The sequence below is a fragment of the Camelus ferus genome, chromosome 14 (assembly GCF_009834535.1).
Source record: "Camelus ferus isolate YT-003-E chromosome 14, BCGSAC_Cfer_1.0, whole genome shotgun sequence".
NCBI classification, from domain to species: domain Eukaryota; kingdom Metazoa; phylum Chordata; class Mammalia; order Artiodactyla; family Camelidae; genus Camelus; species Camelus ferus.
Window position 1 is genome coordinate 17,044,660 of NC_045709.1, and position 12,627 is coordinate 17,057,286.

At 32.9% G+C, this 12,627-nt stretch overlaps 1 protein-coding gene across 7 annotated transcripts in view; it reads right to left on the minus strand.

The window, feature by feature from the left end:
* Nucleotides 1-12,627, minus strand: part of PDS5B (PDS5 cohesin associated factor B) — a 163,850-nt gene that overhangs the window by 22,084 nt on the left and 129,139 nt on the right. For all 7 annotated transcript variants that reach the window (XM_032496325.1, XM_032496322.1, XM_032496326.1 and 4 more), the window contains 3 exons: nucleotides 9,230-9,298; nucleotides 7,687-7,823; nucleotides 5,241-5,364 (listed from right to left, as the gene is read on the minus strand). In XM_032496325.1, the coding sequence (XP_032352216.1) occupies nucleotides 5,241-5,364; nucleotides 7,687-7,823; nucleotides 9,230-9,298 (330 nt within the window). The remainder of the gene's footprint in view (nucleotides 1-5,240; nucleotides 5,365-7,686; nucleotides 7,824-9,229; nucleotides 9,299-12,627) is intronic.

The following is a 12,627-nucleotide window of genomic DNA, read 5'->3' on the forward strand; positions in this document are numbered from 1 at the left end:
TGTGCTAGAAAATATTGAAGGTACTCTTAAAAGAAGTAAAACCGGTAAATGTAAATTTATCCTAACAAATAAGATATGAGAAAAAAGCTGGAACACTCTCTCATATTTAACTTTTTCATTTACTGAGCAAGATAAAATTGTCCAAGTTACATATTTTAGTTTCATCATTTAAAAACTATTCAGATTAAAATGCACAACTCTGAAGGCAAGAGTTACTACTCAAGTTCAGAAACACATTACTTTCAGTAATTAGAAAAGAACCAATCTGTTCATTACCACTGTCCCTGCTTTCTTCACACTAAACTCGCTGTCTTAAATCACCTGCTTCCACTATCCTAGCTAAGTCCTCTTTGTCTTTAATGACAGCTCCTCTCTCTTCCAGAATCACTGCCTAATCTTCACCCTCCACCCACCACTGTGCTCTCTTGGCGATCTGCGCAGATCTCCAGCATAGCATGTTTTTGTACACAGGATTAAAATGACTGGCTTATGTGCCTTACCCATCCCTGCTTATTTCCTGAAGACAAGAACTGCGTCTTTATTTATCTTTGTGCCACTAAACCTAGCGCAATGTCTGGTACACAGATTATCAGAATTTTTCCTAAACTACAGGGAAAAGCTCAATATGACTTTTGAGCCACACATGAGACACATAAAGACCTTCTATGAAATACAAAGACCTTCATAATTACACTTTACATTCCACCAGTGAACACAAGGTGTAGTATTTTTCATATTATTGCAACTTAATGTGCACTATTTCTTCAATCTACAATGTTATTTGTTTTTCTTCAAAACCCAGGTCATAACATCTTGCCCTTATCTTTAAATCCTTATTTTCTGTATCTTCTTTCATTTAATTTAAACTTCAGTTTATTATAATATCAAATATCCACTTTAAAAAGAAGTAGTCTAGCTTTCACAGAAATATTGTCTATTATCTACCCTCATACTCAACAAAATAAAGTTATCTCACTCCTTCTTCAGTATCACCCTTATGGCAGAGAGGAATCTTCATTATCATATTATTTACTATGAAAATATCCAATTATAAACTGTATTAAGTAAAAGTAAACATATCACATATATATTCACAAATGAACAGATCATTCATTAAAACATTAAACAAGAGGAGAGGGACAAGCAGGAGTATGGGATTAACAGATACAAACTACTATACATAAATAGACAAGCAACAAGGATTTACTATATATATAGCACAGGGAATTATACCCAGTATCTATAGTGGAATATAATCTGCAAAACCAAACCAAACCAAACCAAACTGAATCACTATGCTTTTCACCTGAAACTAATGCAATATTGTAAATCAACTATACTTCAAAAAAATAAACAAAAACATTAACCACCACTCAAACACCCCCCCAACTTAGATGCATTTGCAACCAACACCATATTTTTGTCATTCTCTCACTAATCAATGAGGATCAAGTAATACAATGCAAATTAAGTACAAAGTCAATTGTGAATCATGGCACAAGTAGCAGGATTTCAAAAAGTCATCAAAGTTATGTCAGAGAACTGTTAAATTATATGCAAGGCAACTGACAAAATTAACAGCAGAAGATGAGAAAACTGACAAGAATAACGACACAACAGGAACATTAGAAGAGACTCATCTGAATAGAGATTTTTAAAAGCTTTCTCCTGGGAACTGAGGAAGTCTCCTAATGTTTATTTCATTTGTAGTTTTTTTGCAAAGATTTACCCTTTCAACTAGGTTAAAAAATGTGAAGTAAAGGACAGAGTGATAAAATTTTTATCAGGAAAAATACACTCTCAAAAAAGCAAACACTTGATACTTTTTCATGTTTATGGTTATAGCCAATAACTGGTTCAACATAAATAAGATGTCTAATACTACAAAATATTTTCCCCCTAGATAATCAAAGCTTTTATTCACTACTAAGAAATCAATTTTCATCTGTATCTTAAATAAATTCACTTTCAGTGGCCTTTTAAAGTACAAATTATCCCTCAGAACTACTTCTACTATCTTGTAAATAGTTCAATTACTTTCTGTATTGCACTGTATTATTAGTACTTATTTATATTTTCTGTTCTCCTAAGAGGTTATCATCTTCTTGAGGGTTGTAGCCATGATTCATCTTTGTATTTATAGAACCCAAAACAACGCACAGCACATAGCAGTACACAGTGAATTTTTAAAGAACTGCAGTCAAATTCTAAAATACCTAAGCAATTCTTAAATAATTTTATGATTCATATTATTGAATTTCTATCCCTCCAGATTTACTTTCTACTCAAATGCATGGTAAGGCTTCTGAGATACAATATTGCCTTTAAAGAGTTCAACTCAAGTTAAGAAAAATAAACCACAGGCACATAAATATCTAAGCACAAGTCATGTATGTATCAGAGGACTACAGGTAAAATCTGTAGGGGATCAAAAGGAGACCACCTACAAGAATAATAGTAAGTTTTGTGGAGAAGATTGCATCTGAGCGTTGATTTGCAGAAAGGATTGGATCTGGATGTGTAGAAATGAGAGGTGAGAAGAAAACTAGAGGCAGCAAACTACAGGTACATAAAAGAAAAAAAAATTGCTCAGATTCACAGAAATGAGAGTAAGTAGAGGGTAGTGTGCTAAACAAAATTTTAAGATGTGTATCTGCGTCCAAATATTAGAGGGGCTTGTATGGCAAGTTGTAAAATAGATGTGAATTTTTTTCTTTCTTAGGAGTATAACCCTCTACATATTTTTGACCAGGGGAATAACATGATCAGCACTGTAATATGGAAATGTAGTCAACAAAAGAGAAAGTCTCACAATAGTGTAGGTGAGAGCTAATGAGGGTTACAGCAGTAAGTATGGTTAAGATGGTATGTATGAATAATCTGACTTTTGCAGCAAGGTTTAAGTGCAAGCAAATGGTCAAACGTAAATTATGTTTTTAGATCAAAGAAATGGCATTCATATTTATTTGATGCTTACTGTGAGGTTCTACATGTCAGAAAAGAATAGAGTATGCATTTAGTCCTACATTAACAATACATGAAAGTTTGAAATTTCTGTTTAGCATTGGACCAGATACTTGAAAAGAAAAGTTAATGTTGCTAGAATAGGAGTTACATGGCCAAAGAATAGAAAATGACATGGCCAAACAAGAATGTGCAAGTGGAAAAGTTGGTCATGAACAAATCCTCACAGAACATATCTTTAAAGGAGAAGAGAAGGGCCAGAAAATGTAGTCAGAGAAATATGACAAAAATCAGGAAACAAAGACCAAAGGAGAGCGTTTCTAGAATAAAGGCACAATGAGTTGTGTCAAATGATGCAAAAAGGACATGTACCATGAAGATTAAGATCAATGGATCTGGGGACTTTCATAGAGCATTTTCAGAAAACAGTAAAGGCAAATGCCAAAAGATGAGGAATGAGAGGATAAGAGGTAAAGAGATTACTCTTTCTTGAGTTTTCGAAGTTTAAAAAGAAGAGATGGGTATATGGTTTAAAGCAACAGCAGAATTAGGAAAAGTTTTGTTTAGAATATGATAACCTCATAGGTTTGTAAGTTGTGAGAATGTGCTAATAATTAACTTTTAATCACTAACACATGTTCCACAGTCAACAGAATTCCAAAACAATCTTTAAACTCAGGCAATCTGAACTTTCACCTTGGGAATTTGGTAACTGAGGTAATAATATATAACAAATAGTGTGCTAGAAAAGAAAGCCTCCAAAAGCTAACCAGTGTGCATGCTTTTTGTACATAGTGGACATTAAACCAATGATGTGCATATACTTATTATACTTAAGGAGTTTCAAACAAAGCCTATCTCTTTGGACATATTTCCATACTTTCTTCCTTTTTTCTTAAATTTCTACTTCACAACTGACAGCACCAATACCTTAAGAAATGCTAAACCAAGAATCTGATAAGTCAACTGCAGGTACTGCCAATTGGAAAACAGTAATTACATAGGCTGTTTGCTAAGAAACTTAATATATACTTTTAAGACAATTATTACTTTATTGCAAAGTAAGATTTTCTCCAAAATTAAAGGGGAAGACTAAACAGGGAAATTATGGGTTCTCCCAATGTTATTTTTCCAATTGTATAATATCTGAATAACAACACCAAAATTAAAATAAATCATAATAATAAACAGGATTTGGAATAGCTGTTTTAAAGCCTGAAGTACCAGAAATTGACAAAATAATTACAATTTAAAAACAGATGATTGTTTATGTCTAGGGGTTATACATATGCAGCAACAAGCAACAGAAGAGAGGAGTGGAGAGAAAAATTAAAATCCCTGAAATAAATGCCAAATTCTTATAAATTAGACTGCACGGAAAAGAATAGGAAAACTAAGTGTAAAATTACCAAATTATAAATGAAAAATCCATAATGGAATATCATATTTACTATTATAAAAGTTCTTTTTCTTTAATTTTCTTAGTTATGCTCTGAGTAATAAAGAATGCCTTTGACGTAAAATTAACCTATACCATGTCTTTATAAAACTATAAATAACTACACATTTTCTTTCAAGAACTAAATCCATTCAATCCTTATTATTCACACATTATAAATTTGTGAATTCACCTATTCACTAAAACTTATCTGTAAACCCCAAACACTACTTGCTGCACTTCCATGGTCATTCGCGAGCAGCAAAAATTTGAGTTGCCTGACACGTGTCCCGGCTGAGGTCACACAGGGAGGGCAATGTTCTCCCTTACTGTTTCAGCTCTCATTAACAAGTATCCTTTTGGTAGTCTATTTAGTGCCACATTTCTCACAATTCTGTACTTTTTGTTGGTTATTTTGTTGTTTAAAATAGCTCCTAAGCATAGTGCTGAAGTGCTGGTTAGTGTTCCTAAGAGCAAGAAGGCTGTGATGTGCCTTATGGAGAAAATATGTGTCACATTAGCTTTCTGCAGGCATGAGTTACAGTGCTGCTGGACATGAGTTCAGTGTTAATGTCCCTGTGAGCACTGGTTGAGTATTTGCTTATTCAGTGCTTGGGGTGACTTCATAGAACAGAACTACTGCAAGTAACAAGAACTAACTGTACTATGTTAGCAACCCAAAACTCAAAGTTTTACAACTCTGAAATGGTCTCATATATAAATTTTCCAAAAGGAGACACAAACATTCATGATTTTTATCTCTGTATCATGGTGGACTTTTTCTTCCTAAAAGTCAAAGACCAAACAAAGTCATGTTCTATACAGCCATTTTCCTTACATTGATAGCTAACGCACATAGCTGATACTGTTCTAATGTGATAATTTCATGGTAGCAGGGTTCTTGTGCCAGCTTCACAATAGCACTCCCAGCAGCAAGTCTCAGGCGTGACATATCTGGTTTACTGAAAAATAAGCAAGGAAGAATGTTAGATTTCTAAATGTCTACACAAAAACATCCCTACTTTGTATATCTAATTTTATAAAAATTCCTCTGACAGAAAAAGGGGGGGGGGTAGGAAACAATTTGGTATTGAAAACCATATTATGTTTACTTAACTTTTGGAAGATGGTATCTAATACTAGAAATTCTTCTCCTGAACATCAGTCTATGCTAATCATTTAATTCTCTGTCTACACAAAATAGCTTTTAGCCAAGCCTAGAGCAAATCTATCTGTACGGTTAGTTGTTCGATTCTAAGACTTCCACTATGGATTTTTTTTTTATAAATGTGTTTACTTATAGATTATGCATACAAATGTTCTACAACCTGCTAATCTGTCAACAAAAACTATGGTGCTAAGTACAAAAGAGGAAAACAGGTGTAGTGGATAAAACACTACTATTTTTAGCTAGAATTCAAGTTTTAAAATATTACTAAGAGCCTCTTTTTAAGTTTAAGGAAAGAAAATTTTTTGCTAAATGGGACATACTTCAACAATTAGGAAATTCTTGATTGGTAAATATATCTAATCAATTCTTCCTAATATAGTGACATATTACATGAATTACAGGGATCTTGAAAAAAATTATAGGGATCCTGGACTAATGTGAGGGAAAGTTACAACTCCTTAATTAGGACCCCCTATGTCCATAGTAAAGAGCATTATTTAATACTCATACAACAAATATGTGTCTATCATATGTACAGTACTGAGAGGGACTTCAAGAAAAGTCTTAGTCTTCTAAGATCTAATGGTTCACTTGCTTTAAGTCTCTTCCTTTACCTTTTGAAGGATTATGTAAAAATACTGACTGAATGCACACCAGCATTAATACAGTTCTGAAGTTACATGTCCTAGAGGTGCTTTTTCAGTTTACCAATAGTAATATTCCAAGTAGTTATTATAAGGTAAATCACTCAACCACTGCTAAGGAAGGTCTGATTTTCCTGTTGCAGTTTATTTAGTATAAATAAAAAAATAGTTATAATTAGACGCTTTACAACTACGTTTTGAAGATCAGGTTTCTATATAAAGTCTTGCTTAACAATGCAGAACAAATACAATTCACATTCATTTGTACAATTCAAGTACACATTTGATTTTATTAAATACTAAGAATAAAAACAGGTGAGATGAGATCTAAATAGGCACATAAATAATGCAATTAACAAGTTTAAGAGACAAAATGTATTAATACTAAGGAAATTTTTTTCTCCAATTATATAAATCCTGAACACTAGCACATAAATTACAAAGTAGAAGGGGAAGACAATTAGTTAGACTAAAAGAAGGTAAATAAATGAATTACACATGGTTTTCAAAGTTTTCTTTTTATTTGATTTGTTTGAGAAAAATGTGCTACTACTGTTACCATCCTACACAAAAAATACAGGATGAGCAAAACAGGATGGAAAGAGACAAAGCAACTGGTAGTCACTGGTTATATTTTGTCTTAAAGAAAGTTGGATATACTAAGGGGGAAAAGTTACACTCATTTTTTATTACTAATAAGAGGCAATAAATGGCACTTGTGTTTTCAAACCGGAAAGATGTCTAAATTTTAGCCAACCTTGACATAATAACCACTACCACCATCAATACCTCTAATCACTCTGTGCTGGGCAGTGCTTTAAAAAAATACATTAAATATACTAACTTACTTGATTATCATAATAGCTAGATGAAATAGGTATCATCATCATCTCTGTTTTAATAGATGAGAAAACTGAGGTACAGAGAGGTTCAAGTAACTTGCTGAAGGCCACCTAGCTAGTAAGTGGTGGTGCCATGATTTGAATCTGGGCTCCAGAGTCCTTGTTTTCAATCACTATACTATACTTAAACTTTCAAATGAAACAAACAAAAGTATGTGTGTTTCAAATAAGTGGAATCAAGTACCCTTTTAAAAATTTGCATATATTTATACTTCTAGAAATAGATTCAGTAAGCTGCCTTCTATCCAGTCCATCCTTTTTCCTTTAGATATTAACCAGAATGTAAAACATCAGTTATTGATCGGTACACTAACATTTTCACATTAGATAATAAAAAAAGTAAACATCTATTGTTCAAAATATTTCGAGTATACAGCAGTACCCTGCACCAGACATATGTATGGCCATTTTGAAGTAACTAACTATACAAAGGCATATTATAATAAAAATATAACATTCCTACTAAATAATACTACATATTTTTTAAAAAAGAAACCACCATTAACAATCACACGAGGTGCTGAAATACTGGGCAATCTAAAGAACTCTAAAGTAGTAATTACATACCTAATTTTCCCCTGTTCTGTCAAGTCTCCATCACTATGCAATATTGTTGTGAGCAATCTTAAAGTAGAAGTTCCTGATTTACTGTGATTATTTTTCATTCCAAGTAGCCATCGAACCATCATTTTAATAGCCTGAATCTATTTAAAATACAAATTGACAAATAAAACATTGTTATAATTTAAAGAAATTCTATATCAGCCTTAAAAAATGAATAAATGTTTTTATAATGGATGCTTTTTTAGAAAAGAAAAGAAGAATTATTATTTTCTGCATATGTTTTAAATTAAAGATGTCTCACCCCCTAAGCAACTGACAAATGAATGACTTATCTAAAACCTGGTTGTTTTTGCTTTTTTTTCCCCAATATTTCCCTAGCATACACTCTATCCTCTAGAACCTACAGAAAAATCATGCTAGCTTCCCTAGTCAGAAAGCTTCCCAAGAGCAAATTATATTCAATCTTTTGTGCCTGAGCAATGATATCACCTTGTATTTGTAATACATTTTATAACTATGAAGTACTTAAACACTTTAAAACCTGTTACTGCCTATAATGTGTGCAACAACCATTTTCGAAGGGGTGCATATTATCTCTTTTTCACATATCTTAATTTTTTACAGATTGGAGGCTCAGGAGCTAAATGGGTAGTGGTATGTAGCTGACACTCTTAAGATCCCTTTTCTGGGCCACTTTGTAAGCATGAACTTAAGTGCAGGCAGCCTGCCTTCTAGTGCAGTGCTGCTCAACCATAGAAAACTGCTGCTGGAGGCCAATGCTGAGAAAACAGGTTTATACTGGAACTCAGAAGCATCAAGCATCAATCAAAGATGCTAAAGGAAAGGCCCTCCAAGTCTACAGAGAGAGTATCAGAATCTGAAGCTGTAATTAAGTGACAAAGTAGTTCATAATATAAAATACAAACAAATACACACACATCCTGAAATGACTTATAAGAAATTACAATTAGAAAAAAAACAATATTTAATATATTTGTTCCTGGTCTTCACACTCTGGGCAGTGGATTGAGATGAGGTATACATTATAGACTACAGATGGTTTTAGTGATAAAGTAATGCTGTCTATACTAGTGATGACAATCTTTTATGTGTAACTCCTAAACTCAAGGAATAAAAGGTTGAATTAAAAAAATCAAAACAAAAGGTTTATCAAATCTCATGGAAAAGATGAATCGTCTTAAAACCTGGATGACCATTTTTACTCAACAGGAGAAGGTACATAATAAAAGCAGCACTGTCTTTTGCCATTAAAAAGCTAATATCTTGGAAGCAGCAACATGGAGGAAGTTTTCAAACTCTTTTTTTCTTTTCAAACTATATTGTGTGTAGCTGTCCACAGGCCTCAAGTTTCCCATTATTGCCCTACACTTTCACAACACAGAGGATAACGTCATACAATAAACATAAAAACTTGACTGATTTTAATAGCTGAAACTTTATAACAAAAATACATATTTTAACCCCTGTAAAACTAATACAGTATATTAAATATATTAAAATCAACAGATCTATGCACATCACTCACTTTGACCATTGTCTCAGGTGAAACTTCTTCATCTGGAACCCAAAGTTTAGTTGTCTTTTTTCCTGGAAGCTAAACAAAAATTGAGAACTTTAAAACATAAATACAAATTCTCCTGTTTAACTATTTAGAGAATGAATGAAATGTTTATCTTCTGCAGTGACAGTCATTATATATGACTATGTTTTCTGTTACTCACTCAAAAAGGCTGAAAGGTACGTCTTCACTAGCACCATATATACACCTTATACCTCCATAATCAGTTGGTTCTTTCTAGGTGTGAGGTAGGACTGACTTTAACCACTTACATATACTTCCTTACTCACCACCCTCTCCCCCTTTAAGATTAATGTTTCAGTTATTTAAGGCAGCTGGCAAGGACTAGGATAAAAATCAATGGAGCCAAAAAGCTTACAATTGACTCTTGAACAAGACAAATTTGAACTGTACAGGTCCAATTATGTGTGGATTTTTAAATACACACATACTACAGTAATGCACAATCCACAGTTGGTTGAATAGTGGACGCCCCTTGGATAGGGAGGAACCTCATTCAGAGGGTTGACTATAAACTGTTCTAGGATTTCCACTATGCTAAAGGTTGGCACCTTTAACCCCCATGCTGCTCAAGGGTCAGCTGCCATTCTTAAACAAAGGGATAGGTAGATGCAAAAAATCTTGAGCAGGGAAAAATTATACAGTTTTGTAGTTGAAGTAACAGAAAACACACAGTAGTATATTCCTACCTAATCCAACCAAAATGGTAACACACACACACACATACACACACACATACACATCCCAGTTAGCCGGGCTGGAAAACAAAAGGGGTCTGAAAGAAAACCAAAACCATAGGAAAAATTTGAATAACAAAAATATACAGAAAAGAAATTAACAGAGATAGAGAGCTTACATCTCCATAAAAGGACAGAAGGAAACACCCTCCAAAGTGTCATTTTTTTCAGCATAATCACAGAATATAACCCTCAGATGATAAACTGATATCAAGAGATGTGAATTTGCAGTAGCAGCCAGGAAATTAAGGTGACAAAAAAGCAGAACCCAATCCTATAACACTGGAGATCACATTTTTACCTCCACTTGACATGAGTGATTTCTAAGAGGCAGACTATGGAAATCAAACAGCACCTCAGGTAACTCTCTGGCAACAGGATAGGTAGCCCAAATATCCAGAAGGCAAACTCCCCAAACACACAGAACTGTGTTCATATAGCTGAAAAATCAATTCTCCAGTTGAGAAGTGCTTTCGGAAGATGAAGTGGAAATAATGAGAAAAGAATCATATTAGAAACATAATTGATGAAATTTCTGAAGTAACAGTATCCAAAAAATCCAAACGCTTCCAGGGGGGAATGTACCAAAAAAGGAACAAGGACCAGATCAACTTCAGACATCTTGGCAGCAAGACTAGATGCCAAAAACCAACGTTCTGAATTTTCTGCAGCTAAGTAACTTGAAAAATAGAATTCTAGTATTCAAGACAGAAAGAGTTTCCAAATTACAAGCCATTCTGAAACAATTATTCAAAAATGCATTCCACTAAAATATGTAGTTAAAAAGAAAAATTCAATCAGCATAAACCTTTACAGATAGAAAAAAAAAGTTATCCGTAAGTAAGATCAACAGTCAGTCAGATAGGTTAAAAAATAATAAAATAAAACCACAACAGATGCAACAAAACCAATGACAGAGAAAATCTAAAACAGGATGGACAAATGTACCAGTCAAGATGAAAAGCATTAAATGGGATACTGATGTAAACAGGATATTGACATACTTTTCTTTAATCTTACATTATAAGACAAAATACATGAACATTTGTACAACTAGCAGAATATATCAGAATAAGCCAAAACAAAAATGATTTTTGAAAAAGAGGAAATATCAAAAACATCATCATCACAGAAGACTTGAATATACTGCTTTCAAAAATTGACAGACAAAATTGCAATGAAAAAAATCTAAGAAAACCTATGTACAAATAAATATAAAGAAATACAGAGATAAAATATTCAAGGATAAGAAAATAATCAAAACTGGCATTCCTCATAGTTTTGATTAAAAGTAAAGAGAAGAGTTTAGCAAGACAGGAGGATATAAAACTAAAACTACAAAATAATTCCTTAAATCAACCACAAACATTAAACATAATTTTAAAAACTGAAGTACCTAACAAAGTTGTGTAAGAGGAATTTAAAAATTTTCTTTACAGAGAAAATAAAACTTGACCAAAAGACATCTTGTAGATAAGCAAACAAAGCAATGAAAAAGAACAGAGGCTGCACGTGATATGAGTGGCAGCACTGCAGACGACGCGAAGAAGGAAAGATCCTTCAGGAAATTCTGCTGGGAAAGCTAGTTATCCTAATGGAGAACAAAAAGAAATGGAATCCTTAAGTCACAGCATTAAAAAGCAAACAAATCAATTCCAGATGGATTAAAATTTTCATGTGTGAAAAGAAAACCTTAAAACTTTCTGAACAACATATGGGAGACTATTTTTATGACACTGTCATAGGGAATGATTTCTTAAACAAGACATAAAAAGCGTTAACCACAAAAGAAAAGAATGATAAATTTACTACATTAAAATTAACAACTTTTGTTCAAAGTACACCATGAAGGGAGTAAAAAGGCATACCATAAATGAGATTTTATGCATTTTATGAAGGTACTTCAACATGTACCTGAAAAAATATTAATGAGTTTAAGGATTACCTATGAAAAACAGACAACCCAAGGGAAAAAAAGGCCAAAGACATCAAAAGGAATTTCAGAAAGGAGGCAACATGAATGACTAGACAAATAAACTTTATTAGTAACCAGGAAAATGTAAATTAAGACTACACTGAGACACTATTTTTTATCTATTAGATTGGCAAAAATCGAGAAATCTGACAATAACAGGGGATATACACTACTGAAAAGAAAATAAGTTTTAAAACTATCTTGAAGAATAATTCAGTAATAAAATGAAAAGTTAAATGTTTACACACTAATGTTCATCAGTTTCACTCGTGTGACTGTAACCTAGAGAAATTCATGCGCATATGTATCAGGAGGCTTCTACAAGAACACTCAGAAGGGCACTGTCAAAAGAGGAACGAAAAGGAAATATTCCAAATATTCATTAAGAGAATAAATTATGAGATACTTCACAGAATGATATAAGGCAGAGTAATAAATGAATGAACTACAGCTAGATTTAATAACAAGAATTATTCCAAAACACAAATGTGTAATGATAAAATCAAGTTACCCAAGACTATATATGGTGTATTGTAACTCTTATAAACTTTAAGAACAAGTAAAAGTAAACAAGTACGTTGTTTAAGATAAATATATGGTAAAGTGATGATCTGTTTTAGTTAGAGAATAAC